This window comes from Thamnophis elegans, chromosome 7 (genome assembly GCF_009769535.1).
Source record: "Thamnophis elegans isolate rThaEle1 chromosome 7, rThaEle1.pri, whole genome shotgun sequence".
Taxonomy (NCBI): Eukaryota; Metazoa; Chordata; class Lepidosauria; order Squamata; family Colubridae; genus Thamnophis; species Thamnophis elegans.
In genome coordinates, this window is record NC_045547.1 from 40,165,024 (window position 1) to 40,185,236 (window position 20,213).

The window sequence follows — 20,213 nt, forward strand, 5'->3', positions numbered from 1 at the left end:
CTTGTAAATTTCATTATCAATATGGACATTAGATGTACTTTTCTCCACCTCAGTTCAATACCTGAATTATTGCACTGAAGTCTATTCCATTGTTTAACTTAGAATTTTGTTATACGGAGAAATTCCTAATATTAAAATGAAGCTTTTCTTTTCATGTAAAGGCTGATGTCCTCAAGAGTGTTCCTGGGGGTACCAAAACAGAGCAAGAATATGTCAGAGAAAATCAACTTCTCCGGTAAAGCACACAAAATGTTTCTTTTGTAAAACAGAACAAAAACATTGGTAAAAGCTGCATCGATCGACTTCTGCTCTTTATTTTGTTTTCTTATAGATTACCTAATGATCATTTGGAAAAGGAAAACGGAGAACTAATTTACTTGATGGAATCTTCTCAAAATCAAAGAAAACTTAAAGGAGATGACCTTGCAGCTGGTAATATATTCTTACTTATATATTTTAACTAAATAAACCTTTCAAAGAACCATTAGCAGAATTTCATCCATAGAGAAAGGCTGCCAGCATACTCACCAATCACAGTTCCCAATAAATTACTCCTGATAATCAAGAAACTTTGCTGCATGTGATAAGATCTGCTACTTACATTTGGAGGTGGGAGACAAAATCTTTATGTATTATGAGACTATTAAGTAAAATGTCTTTCATGAGAATAAAATGGAATAAATAACATGAACAGAATTTTTACTCTTTGGAACATAAAAGTTAAATTTGATGATTTTGCAAATCTATTCTACCAGATTGCTTTAAAACCTATCTGTGTGGGCATTTAGATCTAATGTACTCAAATCTCTTACTGCTGGGATCGAGAGACATGGGGTTGTGTGATTCTCCCATAACATGTAAAAAGCCCCTCACCTCCTGTGCAAACATTAAGTAGAACCAATGTTAACTGATTAAATATTACCTATATGATCAGTGTTGCCATGAGTTGTTAATTATGATTAACATAGTCATGGGAGTTCATGTAAGGTTATGCCAATAACTCTTTTGCATAACTATTTCTAATCGATTATCAATTACAGAGGTAGTACAGATTATACTGAATACAAAAATTAATACCACACATCTGTTCTCAAACATACTTCTTAGATATATGAAAATATGTGTATTCATTTGCATTTATATCTGTAAACTTCTATTTGAATACTTAGAGAAGACTGTAAACTACAAACTAGTGGCAGAAGTAACAGACCTCAAGACACAGCTTAAATCTTCAGATTTGGAACAGCAGCGACTTCATGTTAGTATGGTAATTTTTCATTTCATTGGTCATTTGCAAAATATCCTTATGGTTTATAGGCTTAGAAAATATTGTTGCATTGAAATCAATCATTATACAGCATTTCATTGCTAACAGTCACTTTTCAAGTTAAGCAAAATAAAATTTTCAAGACAATTTTCCCTTATATTGTAACTGTAAAAAGTAGAGGCACAATGAAGTTGATGTGAGGAATGTATTAAATACAAACTGTTTAATTCTTGGTTAAATTGATCTTTTGTACTAAACCATTTTTCAAAATATCAGATTGGAACTGTATGCATGTTTTTATTCATAGGGCATGAAGAAACCAAGAATACATTTTGAATATAGGAAAAATGTTAACATGATATAATAGATTGTTATATCTGTTGAAATTAATGGATTGTGCTGAACATAGTTATGTTTCTGTGTGTATTAGGATTAATCTATAAAGTTTTTTTTTTCTTATTAGGAAGAAATCAGAAAACTTAAAAACGAATTGGACCACTTTGATCCAGCCTTTTTTGAGGAAATCGAAGATTTAAAATATAACTATAATGAAGAAGTTAAAAAGAACATTGTTTTAGAAGAGAAATTGAAAACACTTTCTGAAAAATTTGGAGTTCAAATAGACATTCCAGGTAGAATTTCTATTGATTAAATAATACTTGAAGAAACATTTCCAAGAAACTTGCCAATACTGTGTATTTAGATATAAATGAAATATTTGACATGGAAAATGAAGACAAGCATGCTGAGTGAGGTATTTTCCCCACTTATTTTAAAGTCAATAAAATGCAAGTTATTTCTGCTGTATGTAACTCTTACACAGTTTCTTTCAAGTCTTAACAAAGTGCCTGCCTCATTAATCTGGTTTATTACTTCCACTAGTTTAAAGACAAAAGTAAAAAAAGATTAAAGGAATTATAATAATGTAAAATTGCTAGTTTTTAAATTATGCTAATTTATTAAAATATTTATTTTTCTATGTTTGAATATATGAATTGTGACTAAAGCAATATACAACATTCCTAATTTAAAATGTTTAAGACAAGTTATATTAAATAAAAGTGTTACAAACTTCAAGATCATTTTTCATTAGTTAGATGATCTTGAATAAGATAAAATGCTACTTTGTTTTGACAGGATTGGAGTTGTGCTTCATTATATGTGTTCCAGAAAATTAGATGTTCTACGTCAGATTTTAGGAGCCCCAAAGGGGCCATAGCAGAATAAGTCACTGCATTAGCAGATATCCGTTCATGATCCTAATGTAAATAAAGTTCTACTACAAATATTAGTTATTTAAGATAATTAAAATCTCTTTATAAATGAAGAATCTTATCTAAACATTTTAAAAGAGATGCCAGAATGGGGAGTTGTTCCTTAACTGTTCATAATTACTGCAGGTGTTCCTTTCTAAAAAAAAATGCATGGAAGCAGAGAATCAGACTGATTCTATATATTTTAAGTAAAATGTTCTACTTACACTATTCATGACTGATTAATATTGAAATATTATGTTCTCCAATGATGCTAGCAGCATGTAAAAACTACCACAATATCTTACTATAAGGTTGTATAGTTTCTAATAGTTTCCTACTTTTTTATGCCTTCACTGCATAAAATTTACTAAAGTAAAATATTACAGTGCCAGCAAAAATGGATACACTATTAGGTTTTTTTTAATGAGGTATCTGTACGTTTAAAATTAAAAGAACCTGTGAGACTAATACTTAACTTTCACTGCTTGAATAAAAAATTGTTGCATATTTCATCTTTAGAGATTAAAACAGTAAGTGCTGAAAAATTAAGGTTTTCTTCATAGCTTTTCTACTAGAGTTTGTTCAGCTACGTACATACATGTGTGTATAATTTTATAGTCAAGGATATGTAGACATAATACAATTTATATTACAGTTCAACAAAAAAATTAAATCTCTTTAGATTATTATAAATGAAGAAGCAGACATACAAGATGATTCAATGTATTTTCTGAAGAGACCCGGTCATAAGTCACTTATTATATCTCTAAGACTACTAAATCTTTGTCCATCCAACTTTGAAAAATAATGAAAGAGAGTCTTTGGTTCAAAGTTGTACTTGGCTCTACTGAAAGTGACAGTAACTGGTTTTGATGCCAAAGAAGGATCCGCAATTGGCCAGGACAAGCCAAGATGATGTCTATGAAGCTATTTGAAAAAGGAAAGAAAAGCAGTTAAAATACTGTTTTTAACAGAGTATAATCTATTAATGACAATATTTGCAGAAAGGTATATGAAAAAACAAGCAAAAAATAAGACTATGAAAAGTATTTGAAAGAGATAACTTTACAAACCATGTTACCACAAGCATTAAAGCAGCTATGTCCTTTGAAAGATTGATATATACTGTCTATTTTGAAGGCTTTTCTCAGCACTTTCTTTTGTAATCTTTGTACATGTGCACAGAAATTTTCCTTTCCTGGCAGTCTTGACAAATATCTGTATTTGGAGGTAAGAGTAACCCAAGCTCCAGGACATTAGGCTTTCTGAACATTAAAAAGGGGGGGGGGATCACAATTTTTTTTAGCCATTTTTTTTTTATTTTTTCCCTTCTACACCTTACAGTCATTATATCAACACTGTTATGTCATCATACCTGTACATGTATATAATATTTTGTTTCTATATTTACACACCTTTATACACAGTTCTATATATATTTATATATATTGTTTTACGGCTTAATTAATTTTATTCTTGTTTTGTAGCCATTTGTACCAATTGTTCCAAATTTTATAATATTCCGACTCTTCTTTATCTTTTAATTTCAGTGTTAATTTGTCCATCTCTGCACAATTCAAAGTTTTTTTTTATCTCTGATTCGTCCGAGGGGGTATTATTTTGTTTCCAGCATTGGGCAAATGCTATTCTAGCTGTAGTTAGCAGATGTGTTAATATGTACTTAATTTTCTTTGTATATTTCCCTTTGATTATTCCCAGCAGAAAGATTTTGGGTTTATATTTTATCTGTTCTCCTGTAATTTCTTGCACTCATTTCCAAAATTTTGTCCAATATTTTTGTGTTTCCGGGCAAGTCCACCATATGTGATAAAAAGTCCCTTATACTTTTAGCCAATCTTGTTGGTGGTAAATGCCAACGATAAAGCATTTTGTACATATTTTCTTTAAGTGCTTCTGATGGGGTTAGTTTATAATTTGTGTTCCAAATTCTTTCCCAATCCACTAGATCTATGTTGTAACCACGCTATCGTGCAACCTTTAACGTTTTCTTCTTCTAATGTTACTTCTAATAAATATTTGTAAATTTTCATTATGAATTTATTTTCTGGGCCAATTAAAATTTTATCTATTTGTTGTAATTCTGTGTATATTCCATATTCTTTTACATCTTTTTTGTATCTCGATTGTAGTTGGAGATATGGCCACCAATCTATATTTATATTTTGCTCCTTTAATTCTTGATTTGTTTTCAAATTCCCTTGGCTGTCTAAAATTTCACTATATCTAACCATTTTCGATAGATCTAGTGTATTGGGATGTGTCATGGCTTTCATGGAAAGTGGAAAGCCATGTCGGTATTTTCATGTAATGTTTTTCTCTAATTTTATTCCAGACCTGTATCAGTGCATCTCTAATATAGTCTCTGTGAAAGTATTTTTGTTTCTTTTTACCCTCTTCCCATAGGAAAAAATGCCATCCCGTTTGCAAATCGTGGCCCTCTAATGTTTGGATAAAAATCACAATTTCTTAAAGAAACTTGCAGGATTACCTTGATTAAATTTCCATCAGGACAATGCCACACAATTCCTTCAATCTTCCCTTCTTTGCATCCATCAAGCCAAGCCAATATGTCATTGTGATTTATTGATGGTGCATTTTTAATCTTAAATGTTCCATGTGGCACAAGAAGGTGTATAGGATGTTTCTTATTTCCTAAGCCTGTTAAAACATTCAGAAATTATTATTAGCATATTTTATTTTATTTTGGAAACTCCTCACAATCTGAATTGTTCCTTTTCTAAAATCCCATTGTATTATGATACTTGCTTCCATAATATATTTACTTCCACCACTATATTTATCTAAGTTTTTCATTTATTTTGTCTAAGAGGTCACTTGGATTGAATTGTATAATAGTTTATTACAATCCTTTACTTCATCAAAGTTATAGGGCAACATATGTTATTTCTACAATTGACCATTGACTTACCTGAACGGTCCTTCTATGTGTGCTGCGAGGGGAATCCAAGCATGGGTTAACTTTGTCCATTAGCCTAGGGACTGAGTATGTAAATGTTGACCACGCCTCCTCTGACTGGATGGGCCAGTTTTGTATGAAGTCAGCCGTTAAAAGATGCATGTCAGTGTCACATATGGCCGTAGCCAAAGCAGGTATTAAGAGTCACGTCCAGAGTAGTCCAGTCAGGAAAATAGCAAGGTTAGTCATTGAGTCAGAGCCAAGGTATAGCCCTGGCCAGCCGAAACTGCGGGCGGGTTTGGATTCCCCTTGCAGCACACATAGAAGGACCGTTCAGGTAAGTCAACGGTCGTTCTCCTGTGTGCTGCTTGGGACATGTCGCCTTGGCAGATGGAGGCCAATATGCTTTGAGAGATTGCATTTTGAATTTTTGGTACTTGATGTGCCGATTGAGCCTTTTCAAATCTAGGATGGCCCGCCATCCCCCCCGAGTTCTTGGGCACAAGGAACAAGATGGAGTAAAATCCTAGCCCCTCTATAGCCTTTTTGTCAGGCAACTGGGTATGGGACATGTGATGAACCGCCTCGGGGGAATGGAGAGAAATTTTAGAGTGAGGCCCAGCCTCACGACCTGAAGGGCCCAGGCGTCGGATGTGGTCTCCGCCCACTGATGAGCAAAGGCCAGGAGATGCCCTCTAATGGGTTCCTCCCCCTGTGAGTCACCGGTACCTCCAAAAGGACCGGTTGCCAGCTCCAAGAAATGGCCTTCTAGCCTGGGATTGCGCCTGGGTCTGCTGGCGACCCCTATACCTGGCCCCCTTGCGATCCTGGCCGCGGTCCTGTGACTGGGAAAAACCCGTTATAGTGGGGAACATAGGGAGCAATAGCGAATCCCAAATCCCCGGCCCGAAAGGGCTGTCACCTATTATAAGGCTGTTGTCTCCTATTGATGCAACCACTGGTGGAAGGGAGAACCTTACGCTTATCTCTTGTCTCAATGAGGATGGGATCTAGGACAGATCCGAAGAAGGTCCCACCCTTGAAGGGCATGGACTCAAGGCGCCACTTGGACTTGACGTCAGCCTGCCAATGGCAAAGCCACAGCAAACGCCGGGATGCCACATTAGAGACCACAGCTTGAGAGGCAACTTTTGCTGCACTAAGAGTGGCATCCACAGAAAATTCCAAGGCTGCCATCAATTTGGTGATATCTTGGTGAAGGCGCATGTCCTCTGGGGCAAGCCTAACCTGCAACTGTTTAAGCTAGACCAAGGATGTCCTATTAAAGAAGGACGCCGCAGCAGCTGCGCGTAGGGCCCAGGCCGCAACCTGATGGGTCTTACGAATGACTGTCTCGGCCTTTTGGTCCTCAGCCTTCAAACCCTCAGAGATCTCTGATGGAATTAAAGCTGGAGAAGCAAGGGCAGCAATAGGAATGTCTACGGTGGGGAACTGTAGAATACCTTCCAATTCTGGAGTAGAAGTGTACAATTTCCTATCTCCATTGCTGGGTGGGGTAACCACAGTCGGTTGATCCCACTGCTTTTGAATCAGAACTAGAAATAGCTTGGGCGAGGGAATAACCTCCTGCAAGGCCACCTGTTCAGCAAAGAGGCGTTCAGTTGCATCCAGGCCCGCTGCTGTGCTATCCTTAGAGGCTGCCTCCCCCATGTGGGTGGTGGTTTTAGCCTTATACAATAAGGACTTAAATTGAGAATGTCGAAACAATCCAGGGGCAGTAGGCTGATCCAGGGGCAAACCCTCATCATCAGAAAAATCCCTGTCTATAACCTCACCTTCCTCCACCAAGGCTGACTCTTCACTATAGACTGAGGGCAGAGGTGAAGGTGGGTCTGTCTGAGGAATATATGAATCCCCCTGCACTGCCTGGGGACCAGGCCCAGTCTGGGCCCCAGTGGCTCTAGGAACCTGGGCTCTATGATGCAGCTCCGCATCCACACCCCTAGAAATAGCTGCAGAGATCATCTGGTAAAGATCAGGAGGAAGGCCCAACTCTTGGCCTTCCACCGGCCTGAGGCTTGCAGCAGTAAAAGTGAAAGTAGCAGAAAGCCCTACACGTGGGGGCGAGCGGGCTGAAGCCACACTAGCTTCCGATATGATTGGGGGGGATTGGGGCCCCAATACCCCCTCCGCAAAAAGGGTGCCCAGGGCAATTGTATATCAGGAGACCAACCCTGTTCTGTAGGGCATACTGGTGAAACTCGTTGCGGAATCAGGACCAGGGGTGAGCAGCAAGGTGCCCCAGAGGCTTTAGACACTGCCTTGGTCTTATCCTTGTGTTTATGGGATTTATCCCGAACGGCGGATGAGGCCCTAGTAGCGGCCCTGCCGGGCCTTGGGCTAGCTCCTCCCTCACCGGGGGAATGGGGCTCACACACGGGCTCTACAGTACCTCCGCAAGCGGACTGGTCAGCCATTGCAAACAGGGAGATTTGAAAGGGCTCAATCTCACTTAATATTGCAAGCGCCACGAATTCGCACCACCACACAAGGCACCACGTGAGACAGTAGCTGTGCTGAGACGACCTCCTCACTAAGCCAGCAAGCTGCAAGTGAGGGAAAGAGGAGGGCCGTCGGAACAGTGCTGATGCCTGGGCGCGAAATTACACCTCCTCCGGCTGTTTCCGGTGCGCAAACAGAGCCTCAATCCAAAATGGCGACCGCCACAGAAGGCGCGAAATTCAAACTGGCAAGCCTCTGAATAAGTGCCAGGGAGTTGTGCAAGCTCGCAAGCACTGTGGCAAGACCGCTGCAGCTCCATTCAAAGGTAACTACCACGGTGGCACGGAACACCTGGAAATTAACTACGCCACACAGGTGGGTCGCTCCCGGCGCAGGGTGGCGAACCAGCCCAGGATGTGCGTAAACAGTAAACGAGGGAAACGGCACCCCAAGTCCACTCTTGGAAGCGTTGCCGCTGCATCCACGCACAATGAGCCTGTGGACCTCGCAGCCCCCAATCCCAGGCGATAAATCCGACGACAAAAGGTTTTGGGCTGGCAGTGAACTGCCGCATCCACCTCCGATAGCAATAAATCAGTTTAACACCTCATTAGCGATCGTTGAATCCAAGAAAAGATGAGAATTTTGTCAATTAATCTAGAGAAAATTGAGATACGTCTCTTTAGGCTGGACTGAGTAAAAAAACTGACCCATCCAGTCAGAGGAAGCGTGGTCAACATTTACATACTCAGTCTCTATGCTAATGGACAAAGTTAACCCATGCTTGGATTCCCCAAGCAGCACACAGGAGAATGAACACTTTCACAAAATAACCTAAATACTAGAATTGGAAAAATAATTCCTGTTGCTTAATTCATTAGTGCATGTACACAGCAACTGTCTGTGACTCTTTAAATTTTGTCATATATGGCTCACCCTTACAAACAGAGTCCATGCTGTTTTAAACAATTCCAGACAAATGCTATGTTCACTATTTGAAACACTGGATTACCTTTCTAATTAACTTCATTACACTTTTACTGTGCATTTTCATTTCTACATTATTTGTAATTTTAGTATAATGGTTTTGCTATATTACCTGATTTTTTAAAAAAAAAATGAGTTGAAGCGCTTACCATATGGATTTGCATTAATATTTGTTCCAATAAGTTCTAGTGTCTGCTCTGTAAATTCACTTAAAGGTACTGAACAGATTTCTAGAAGATCAGGTTCCTCAGCATGATGCTTCAGAATGAGACCAAGTTCATATTCATAATCAACAGCAGAAGAATGCCAACAATATAGTTTGCTGTTTTTTTCTACTGGCACCCAACCTGATTATTATGAAACACAATGTTAGTATCATTTGATTTGATATATGAATAAAAATATTAATGAGGTAAATATAAGTTTTATTGTACAGAAAATGAGTGATTTAAAAATAAGCACTAATCAACAGTGGGATTCTACTAAGATCCAACTTTATTTCAATTCAAAAAGGAAAAACTCCATAGCTTATTCTTGTGTTTTCAAATAACAAAAAAAAATCGGGAAACGTGTTTTTTTTAACTTGGAGCACAGAGGTATTCAAGATTAAATACTCCTACTAACTCAGAAGTCAAGGAACTACATGACTCACAAAAACTTTCAACATTTAAAAACCACCGTCATCAATAATTTAAGAACAAACAGCAACCTGTCTACTATAATGCACTTTTTAGGAACCAACCCTCTGACTATCAGAGTGACTCTGGCTAGTGTACAGTTAAAAACATTTTGAATAATGAATGTGAGTATAAAAACAAGATTTTCATGGTAAGGATTAATATTCTACTCTCAATTTAACTAGGAAATATTTAAAGCATGATTTGTTAACCTGCAATTTTCTTTCAAACAGTATCACAACAGAATATCAAACTTGTAAGAATTAGTGCAATTGTTGAAACTTGAATGATTTACAGATATGTGAATTTCATTTTTCAGAATGCTCAACCAGCAGAGTCAGTGCTGGGAATTCTGGGACTTGAAGAGTGCCCAGACTGGGAAAGGTTAATCTTATGGTTATGGTAAATAACCATAGCATTGCCTCTTACCAATTTTTGGTAATTGGTATATTTGTTGACAGCATTAGTAAGTTAGTTGGAAAGAATTCTATTTTTAGTATAGTGCAGACCTCAGTCCATTAACAATTTTCGCTCTGAAATTGTGGTGAGCAATTCTCAGGAAGGGAATGTATATTTTCCAGGTAGCTGCTTACATATTAATGTTTCTTTTGCTTGTATTATTTCCAAATGGAAAGATGTTAAATGAAAATCTTCCGTGACACGTCAAAAGTGCGTTCCACAAAAGCGCGGTCGACGAAATCGCGTATGTGACATCATCACAACGCGACGAAAAAGATCGAAAAATTGAAATAAAAATTAAATTACAGCAAGCCGATTCACATAAAGGTAAGGGTTAGGTTAAGGGTTTGGGTTAGGTTAAGGGTTAGGGTTAGAGCGTTAGCGTTACGTTTAGCATTAGGTTAAGGGTTAGCGTTAGGTTTTTCGTTACGTTAAGGGTTAGGTTTAGGGTTAGGTTAAGGGTTAGGTTTAGGGTTAGGTTTGGGGGGGTTAGGGGAAGGTTTTACCTTTATTTTTACATTTTTCGATCTTTTTCGTCGCGCTGTGATGACGTCACATACGCGCTTTCGTCGACCGCAATTTTGTCGTCCGCGGTTTTGTGGTAGAACCAAATCTTCAGGATAAGATGTTTTCCTCAATTCACCTGAATTCATCTAGTTTCTCCTCCCCACAACATAATTTATCTTTAAAATAGAAGGGAGGACTTAAGATCATTGATAAAATGATAAAGGAAACAAAAGGTTTGTTTACCTAAGATTTTCTTTTTGGAGAGGGAAAAATAAACTTGAAAGTTCATGAAAGAAAAGTTCAAAATGAGAGAAAGGAGTATTTTTCATGACATATTTTGAAGATCAGGAAGAAATAGGATTTTCCTAAGAAAGATAAAAAGAAGAGCACACAGTTCCTTTTCTTCTGATCAAGTAGGCAGAATTAATTTTGTACTTTCCAATCTGATGTTGTACAAATCACCACATATAGATATCCTTTACGTGATACAGTACCATTATATCTCTAACTTCATCTAATGTATAGATTTTTCTAAAATGTTTCTCAGAGTAATTTCTAACTAACACTAAAAATGAAATCTTTTTTAAATGAAAGAGGACTTTAGATGTTTAGAATAGAATTTCTCATATTAAATGATATTTTTATACCTGGAATGTGTCCATTTTCATCAGGAAAAGGCTTTCCATTGTAGTACTCTATTTCCTTGGCTGGAATCCAGCATTCAGGGACAGACCTGAAATCATCTTCAATATTCCATGTAAATCCTGTAGGCAAAAAGTATGAACACTTTTGTAAAAGTTACCATCTAACTATCCCCTGCCTTTCAACAGGTTTACAATTGAAGGTAAGTAACAAGTAGCAATTTGGCAATGGCAAGTCTTTCTTTTGTGTCAATTTTTCATTGCTATTAGGTTGCAAATATGACAAATACTGATCTGCATCTACTTTTGCTGTCCCATTTAAAGTTTCTGAGGTTATTTTCATTACTGTCACTGACAAAATAACAATCAAAGGATATTCAAACTACTTTATTTATTTAGCATATAGCATATTATACAAACTACTAATTCATTGTAGCTATAATCAGAACTTGATCAAAACATTTCAACTTACTGCTAATCAAGAATTGACATTCTCTACATAATTCTTCAAGGACAGAGGGAAACCTAAGATGAAATGCCTTCATGATCACTTTTTTCTGTTACAATGTATATCAGAAAAATGCCCCTACCTTTTGAGCGTTCTGCTGAGTACATAAACTGCTTAAACTTCTTCTCAGCTTGCTTGTTTGGTTTTCTATCAAGTCGGGCCCAAAGGTATGGATGACCTACAATGAGATTGAAAGTTTGATTTTTTTTTCAATTATTCCATAAACAAGATAATGTGAGAAGTTGTTGAAGCAGCATGTATCTCCAGAAATAAGTCAATGTGATATGGGCGTATAAAAATAATTCATACTTGGATTCTATAAGTGGATGCACCATTTTGAATTGAAATAATATTAAGATTAATCAAGCATAATCCAGATTTTTCACTCTACATATTTGCTTTCCTGAGTCTTCTAAGTGTGCTTCAGTTCTGTATTGTAATCTACACATTTCCAATTGTTAGTGTTTTGACTTATAACTATCATGCCTTCCAGTCGTCTCATCTCTATATTTAGTGACAAGATAAAGAAAATGGAAACAAGAATCATCCTTATCGCATATCCTCTTATTCTCAACCACTATAATTCCAAATTCAGTAATTTATAGTAGCTCATTTGTTCACTGTAAAGTGTCCTAAGAATGATCACATGTTCTGTTGGTTTTAATATATTCCATATTCAATCATGATTCACAAAATCAAAGGTCTTGCTATATCCAGTGAAACAAAGGCAAACCTATTTCATGTACTCCTGTTGCTTTCTACATTATTTTAAGTTAGCTATATTCTATGCAGGATTATTTTTCTTAGTAATGCCTTGACAAAGTTTGCTTACATCAGTGCAATGGATGAGCATCTGTACATTTTCTTCTGTCAGTATTCCTTCCTTCTTATTTTTCTGTCTTTCATCAGAATCACTTAATGCTGATGTTCACTGAACATCCAATGTTCACTGAACAGCCACACCATCACTAATGGGTTTTTTCAGTTTTGATCTTGTTATATATCTTCACATAATTATCTCCAGATCTATTATTGAAGTTTGACACTTTCAGATCTTTTTCTTAAAATCACTGGAGCTACTGAACCCTTCTATTACATCAAAGCAACAGTTTCCCAAAAAAGGACAATATGTTTTACAAGACAATCCTGCTGAAATGAAACGTTTCTTCATAAACATTGTTTATTAATTTCATATTAATATTAATTTATTAATATTAGAGTCTGTCCTCAAAATCCTTATAATAGATCAGAATAGTATTATAATTATCACTAAATGAAATTTTACACAGAAGTGAACATGCATATTAGAAATCTAGAGTTAATGTCTAAAAAGATGACTGGCCTACACATGCTTGGATATTTCTGTCCTTGTTTACGATTAGTTGTCATATTCTAACCTAAGAAATTATCCAATAATACAGTCTCATACTGGTGTTTAGCAACAAATTGCATCTAGTTGATCTAAAAAAACCAGATCCTGCAGTTGTGGGAAAATGCCAGGAAGAAAAAACAATGGTTGTAAGATGTGCTGTTTGAGTATAATGGTCTTCCGCTAAAAGGCTGCAAGATAAAAATTCTCAGATATGGCTACATTTGGAATTTCTTGGGACAAGGTAACCATCTAATACTAACATTCAGGACCTTCATAGACACACTTCTATGCCTTAGACAGCAGATACTTCCACATGACTAGATTGACAACTACGTTATATATACTATTCAAATTGAAGTGTACTAGGAAACTACCGTATTTTCCATAATATAAGACGTACTGGAGTATAAAACCAAGGTTTTGAAAAGGCAAATTAAAAAAAAAAGTTTTTGCTCTGCAAACTTCCCTTTTTTGTTTTCAAAAAAAGGGCATGAATAGCCCTTAGGAGGCTTGTAGAATGTTCACGGGGGGGGGGGGGGGGGGGCACTAACAAGCAAAAAATGGATGGATGAAGCAATGGGTGGAAACTAATCAAGAAAGGAAGCAATGGATAGCCTTTAGAGTGCTGCGGCGGGGGGGGGGATTTCTGCTCACCCCAGCCCCCAGGAGCTCTCTGAAAGCCTCCTAAAAGCTATGCAGGGCTATTTTGGTGAAGGGGACAGGGTTTCGGGAGGCAAAAAATGTTGTATTCAGTATATAAGACGCACCCAGATTTTCAGCCTCTTTTTTGAGGGAAAAAAATACATCTTATACTCCCAAAAAATACAGTAACCCGGGCATTTGTTTGGCATTTTTCTGTACATGTAAGAGGAACATCCTAACATTCTGAATTAATCATTAACAAAATTGTGTGGGCTACCTGTACGCACATGCATACATAATACCAAGTACAATAACATTTTTAATTTGATTTTTCTATATTACCTTTGTATGCAGTTATATAACAGCAAGTTCCATCCACCTTTTCTGTTGGGATTGCACTGTATATATCTGCAGCTAAAGCCTTTTTATTAATTGAGTTGGTGGCCAACACTTTAAAAGTCTGAAAAGAAAATGATCATTGTCAACTTTTTGGCAAATGTAGTCTTCTTTTAATATTTTAAAAAATTAATATCAAAGTTTTTTTTAAAGGATGACCGCAGTAAATAATAAAGTAACTGAGTCTACATTTGAAATTAGAAACATAACCAGCAGAAAATTAAAAACTGATGGAGGTGGAATGTTTGTAATAATCTAATGGGATAAAGTTGTTTAAATCTTCTGAAAAATCTACTTGTCCAAATAGCTTTCATGAAGTAAATGTATTCAATTAACTGATGGTAGCTGCAAAGTTTTGTACCAGCAGAAATGTTTGGTGGAGCAATATTTTGCCAGCTACATTATTCTCCCTGAAAAACCTAATCCCACAAGGAAGTAAAAATCTGAGGAGGCGAGTTCCAATTTGCCAGCTTCCTTTTGAAGGCATTTCGCTATTTGTAAAGTATTTGCACCTTTAAAAAAAAGGCCTATCAGTACCTAGGTATTTCCCAAGGACGCCGTCTTGCGTATAAAGCAGCTTCTGATACCTCCGCGAAGCAAACGTGGCAGAGATTTTGGAAGAGGTGAAGCGACTCTACCTCTCAATCCAAAGTCCTTTCTTGCCGCACATCCACGGCAGTTTCACGTGGGCGTGCTGCAAAACTGGGCGAGAGAAACCGGCGCGAATAAATTCTCCCTGCAGACGCTGCAGGTTGTTTTTCGCGGATCCAGCCTCGTGTCTGGTTCTACTTAGACCCGCGACTGGTCCGGAAAAGTCAATATCCGCTTGAGGTTTTTTTTTCTGACAGGCCCGCGGTTCCCCTTCACCCCGGCGGGTCACTCCGACCCCAGTACCTGGCGCTCCCGCTTGGCCGAGGGCTCCTCCTTCACTTGAGTCACGAAGAGGCAGGGCACCTTCTGCTGCACCGAGCCCAGGCGGCTCATGGCCCCAGGGACGCGGCCCTTCGCCACCCTGCAAGCGGGAAGCCTCCAATTTTCAAGCGCTGCGAGCCGCTTCCGAGCCCGGAGGTCGCCCTCCTTGAGCGACAACAGACGCGGCGGGGGTAAGTCTCACTGAAAAGATTTCTGGGAAATGTAGTCCAAGGCCGGGTCGAGATAGGCTCCTCCACACCTTCGCGGGTGATTTACTCGCTGAAATAGAGGAGGCGAGTTCTTTTGATCGCAGTTTTCATCAATTTTTCTTCCATCAGCCTTTACCAAACAGGTGCCCAATCAGATGTATTAAACTACAACTCCCAGTCAGCATGACTAGGATGTTAATCTGAAAGGGGAAAATATTACGTAATACAAATAACCACTTCTTTGTTACAGCTTTAAATTTTAGAAGTTGAGTTAGCGTTAAGAACTGACCTCGATCTTAGTGGTTTAACCCTTAAAACATTTCACAGATTTTTTTTTAAAAAATGGTTCATATGAAGAATTCATAAAGATGCATTTCGCGCAATCTAGATTAATATTTAATAAGAGGATTTTTTTAAAAAAAAAGTCATGTACCTTGCAATAAACTCAAGAACGTTTATTGGTTTGTATCCTAAAAAAAAGTACGATAACTTTTAATGCTTCAACAAGACATTGTGCCATTTAGAATCATTTTCCATTTGCCTTAAATATTTGGAAATAGTTATTATTTATCAGTGAAGAATATACATTATTTTTTTAGAATTCACCTGCTTGCATTTACATTGTGTCGTTCTTTGATACAATAAAATTTAGGGTGGAAACTTGTATAGGACTAAATAAAAAATCCAAATCCAAGGGTAAATGGTGGTCCTTAAAATGTTTTCAGGCCAAAGGTGGCATGTCTACAGTGATTCACGAACAGCAGTGTGAATTTTTGCACTTCTTCCTTACATTGTCAGAATGGCCAATATTGATTTTGCAATACCACCCAATGTCAGGTTTTATTGCTTTATACAAATGACTGAGTTACATACAAGGGTTAAAACAGAAAAAAAAATCACATATAATCCCAGGTACCCAAAGATAAATAGCTCCATGCACAGAAAAATGGCACATTGAGTTTATTTGTTTACCTGATCCAAATGCCTGGGGAAATAGCCAAGTCTTCAAAGCCTTACAAAAGTGTAAATGTAACAGAATTGGGGCCATCCACATCTTCAGGGTGACACTGTTCCACAGAATCTTTATCTGAAGAGCCATTCAGAAATGCTGCATTCATTATACAGAGGCCACCCTTGATAAATTCTGCATGGCTTCTATAAGATATAAAAACAGTCTTTTGATTCATAAACATTCCTTGTAAAGTTTTTGCCTGTGCAACTAATACCATGCTTCCAAAACTGCTTTGAAATAATGTAAATAATTATATTCAATTAAATCATTATTTTTTACCACTCCCATACAGTAGAAAGATATTTACACTATTTTACCTTTGTTACCATTTCTAACATTTATTTCTGGCATAGCTCTTGTACACTTAGCTACTTAGCTACATTTAGATCAGCAATTGTTATTATTTATTTATTTTTATCATGAGTTATTTTTATAAATAGCTCAAGGAACAAAGATACCTAATCCTCTTTCTATTTTCCCTACAACCTTCTGAAGTGGGTTGAGCTCAGAAAGTGACTGGCCCAAGATTACCTATCCACCTTTCGTGGTTAAGGCAGGTCTAGAACTCACATTCTCCTGGTTTTTGGCCTGGTGCCTTAAGCTAGTGGACAAACTGGCTCTCACATTCATGATTATTTTCAGGTTCCTTGAAAAAATATATGCTTTTTTTAAAAAAAATAATTTAATTTTTTTATTATTTTTTTCCTTCTTGGAAAAAAGCCAGTTCTTGAACTCTAAATATAAAATTTCTAAAGAAATATGAATTTACAAATTAATAACATAAATATTGTGATGGGACCTGCACCTACTCAGCAGAAATAATGTACTGCTATGTTATTCTATTCATGTCTCATATATTGTAACCAATCTTTTCTTTATGGTATCTAAAACCTTATGGTTAATTCTTGATTGTTACCACTGAGAACTGATTGATTCCACTGGTTTATAAACAAATGCAAGAATTTTTAAGTAAATAGATGCTTTGTTATTAGACATAGGTAGAACTAATGCAAACTGCAAATATTAATGTATTATAAAATGAAACCAATTGGTTTACTATCACATGGTATCTTTATGGTCTTTTTATGACATCTCATACATTGCATTGCATGAATCCTTAGGGTGAATCTACTTTATGAGTTCCAGTAACTATTGCAAATGTTTTTGCCATTGTTCAGTAAGTCCTTCTTTCTCCCACAAGAAAACTCAAAGCTAACATTTTTGATTGGTCTTCTTAGGATATTTTTTCCAATATTTCTGTGCTTTTCTTTCTAACAGAATATTTTTCTCAGCCAACCCAAACAATGATCCAGACAATGAGCTTTTCAGGACCTGCATTTAAACTATGCCAAAGAAACAACAAGCAAAGAACTATTATTTTCATGCAATTAAGCATCTATGCCAGTGATGGGCAACCTTTTTGGCGTGGTGTGTCAAAAATCGGCAAAAAATCGAGCATAACTCGCGTTGTGTGTCACTTTGACAAAAACATAATTTTGCGCAATTTATAGTTTAAACTACAAAAATGTATAATTGCAATATATAATTGTATTTAATAAACCAAAAACAAATTATTTAACATACCTGCTTAGTAACTTCTTTGTTCATCAGTCGATTTCGTATGTTGCCCTTGATATTATTGAACTTGTTTGGGGTGCCGTGAACCAGGGCTGTGGAGTCGGCTGCTTCCAGCTCCACGTCCTCATCAACATGCTGCTCCAGCCCGCCCCTGCTATGAATATTCCTAGTGATGCGAGGGCAAAGAATATGAATATTCATAGCGGGGGCGGGCCGGAGCGGCATGTTGATGAGGACGTGGAGCTGGAAGCAGCAGACTCCACAGCCCTGCCATGAACTGAGATAAGTGAGGGGGAGGGCGAATTCTTTAACTAACCTGCCTATTAGTGACTACCACTCCCTTTACTTAACCTTTGTTTTTTATTTTTTGGGTGCTCCATCAGTGGGCCAGTGACAGCAGATAGAATTATAGATAGCCAATTAGGGGTTAACTAGCCTAACAAGCTAACACAACCTCCCCCTCACTTATCTCAGTTATTGTGGGCAATTACAAGTCCATGGCACCCCAATAGTTGCTGCTAATGGCGCTCACAGTTCCTGTTGGCACTCCGCTGTTCCCTGCTGTGGTGCGGTCGTAACCGACACTCCCAGGAGTAGACTCTCTGTGCCGGCCTGACTGGAGAGAGGCGCGCACTATTCCCGCACTCCTCTCCTGCGGGTCCGCGGGTCTCGCCGCGCTGATGACGTGTGTGCGCACGGCACGCACGCCTTACCAGCAGCCCCTGCGCTCAGAAAGGGGCGGCGGCAATACAGTAAGTGAGTGTGGGCGGGGGAGATCACACATCCCGCCCCCCCGTTCCTCCAGCACAGATTCTTTCATCCTCGGCGGCCGTGCAGGAGCCGAGGATGAATCACATGAAATCCTGTGCGTGTCACCCCAAATGGCTACGCGTGTCAGCACTGACACGCGTGTCATAGGTTCGCCATCACTGATCTATGCCATAGCCCAACACTCTCTGGCAATACTAGTAATTATTCAAAGACTTACTGTAGTCTCTGTCCTACATACGTGTGTATTATTTTATGACCATTATAAAGATTTGATATACTGATATATGTGATAGTATGATGGTAGATAAGCTTAAGAACCAAATCATTTAAATAATTAAAATCCTGGTAAATTGGGAGTTACTGATATAGAAAGGATGAGGATCTTTACTCTCCTTCTTGACTCATTCTCAGTTCTGTCCATTAATTATGAGTTTTAGAAATTCTCTTAACTGAGTTCTATTACTTTCATACATTTATGTTATGTTGGAATAATCAGATGAGTAGACAATGTGGAAATTGCTGTCTTCTTCCTGTTTTCCAGCACCTTGGAACAATGAAAATAAGTGAGCTTCCCCAGTTTGAGGGGTCATATGATGTCCTTTGTGATGATGTCATAAGAACTAAGGTAACAATGAAAGAAATTCTGGAAGTTTGAATTTGTGCACTGTCTAGCAACCACTTTCAATTTGTGAGCTCTTCAACAAACCTTAAGAAGGTACCGTCTGTTTTACAATTAATATAAGAAGCTTTTTGGTTAAAACTATCAACTGGAGGTTTCCCTTTAAGAGGAAATAGAACTTAGATCCTGAATTCAGCTGTACTCAGAACAAAAGGGAATATTCTTCCCATACATCTTGATAATTCCAACATTTATGCTGAGACCTTTCTAAAGGCAGTGGAGTAGAAGCACAAGAGGTGAAATGACAGAAGTTGGGGATGACTGTTTTTTCTATGTTCATTCAACCTGTGCGAAGGTAAATACTGCATAATTTATAATGGATTGCATCTATTATATTGTCCTGTACCTCCGAGTTTTCCAAATTGTAAGAAATGCCAGGAATACTGTCACAGACACAATCAAATTCTTTTTTTTAAATTGAAAGTAATTTGCAATTACTTTCACTATATATATTTTCATTGTCTACATAGAAAAGTAGCAATAAAGGTTATCTTATCTTATTTTATAAAACTGCAGCCTGAATTATCTTGGAATGAATGGTCATTGGAGATTTTTCAATACTAATTCTATGGCACATCAAAAGGAAACTGAAATTCTTTCAATAAGTAATATTTCAGATTGAGTCATGGCTGTAGCAACTTTCCTTTCTTCTTCCAAAATTACATCTGCATTCCACAGATTTCTCTTGACTTCTAAGTGCTGTCTATTTTCCTCTATCTCATATATCTAAAACTGCCAATAATTTCCATATTTTTCATCTCCCCCCATTTTTAAGCCTGAAAATTCTTTTATATTTAATCTTCATGAATGACATATTGATATTTAGGATTCTAAAAATTTACTTTCCAAGGAAATTAGTAAATTTTAGCATACATTTATACTTTCCCCCTTCACTCCAAATAGAAAAAAATAGATAACATTTCTATGACCTTTTATTAG

At 37.3% G+C, this 20,213-nt stretch overlaps 3 protein-coding genes across 10 annotated transcripts in view; 2 read left to right on the top strand and 1 right to left on the bottom strand.

Moving 5' to 3' along the window:
• Window positions 1-2,198, top strand: part of CEP290 (centrosomal protein 290) — a 68,181-nt gene extending 65,983 nt beyond the window's left edge. For all 4 annotated transcript variants that reach the window (XM_032220590.1, XM_032220593.1, XM_032220592.1 and 1 more), the window contains 4 exons: window positions 162-235; window positions 332-432; window positions 1,170-1,258; window positions 1,731-2,198. In XM_032220590.1, coding sequence (XP_032076481.1) covers window positions 162-235; window positions 332-432; window positions 1,170-1,258; window positions 1,731-1,919 — 453 coding nt within the window. In that variant the 3' untranslated portion in view covers window positions 1,920-2,198. The remainder of the gene's footprint in view (window positions 1-161; window positions 236-331; window positions 433-1,169; window positions 1,259-1,730) is intronic.
• A 523-nt stretch (window positions 2,199-2,721) lies between these two features.
• Window positions 2,722-15,192, bottom strand: C7H12orf29 (chromosome 7 C12orf29 homolog). Of its 2 annotated transcripts, XM_032220599.1 has the most exons (7): window positions 15,008-15,192; window positions 14,060-14,177; window positions 11,786-11,881; window positions 11,202-11,318; window positions 9,061-9,258; window positions 5,033-5,202; window positions 2,722-3,450 (listed from the first exon to the last, which is right to left on the bottom strand). In XM_032220599.1, exons 1-7 carry the CDS (start codon window positions 15,095-15,097, stop codon window positions 3,268-3,270), a joined length of 972 nt encoding a protein of 323 aa, XP_032076490.1. In that variant the 5' UTR covers window positions 15,098-15,192; the 3' UTR covers window positions 2,722-3,267. The 2 variants fall into 2 exon arrangements, with proteins under 2 accessions (XP_032076490.1, XP_032076491.1); XM_032220600.1 differs by lacking the exon at window positions 11,786-11,881.
• C7H12orf50 (chromosome 7 C12orf50 homolog) overlaps window positions 15,129-20,213 on the top strand; it is a 39,042-nt gene continuing 33,957 nt past the window's right edge. For all 4 annotated transcript variants that reach the window (XM_032220595.1, XM_032220596.1, XM_032220598.1 and 1 more), the window contains exons 1-2: window positions 15,129-15,216; window positions 19,137-19,220. In XM_032220595.1, coding sequence (XP_032076486.1) covers window positions 19,149-19,220 — 72 coding nt within the window. In that variant the 5' untranslated portion in view covers window positions 15,129-15,216; window positions 19,137-19,148. The remainder of the gene's footprint in view (window positions 15,217-19,136; window positions 19,221-20,213) is intronic.

What these genes read in the sequence shown, in the direction of transcription:
- C7H12orf29 (XM_032220599.1), bottom strand. Translation starts at nt 15,097, where the DNA reads ATGAGCCGCCTGGGCTCGGTGCAGCAGAAGGTGCCCTGCCTCTTCGTG. An exon ending in CTCAGCAGAACGCTCAAAAG is followed by an intron (nt 11,319 to 11,785) that starts GTAGGGGCATTT and finishes TTTTGCCTACAG; the next exon opens with GATTTACATGGAATATTGAA. An exon ending in CTGATGGAAATTTAATCAAG is followed by an intron (nt 3,451 to 5,032) that starts GTAATCCTGCAA and finishes TTTTTCAAATAG; the next exon opens with CTTCATAGACATCATCTTGG.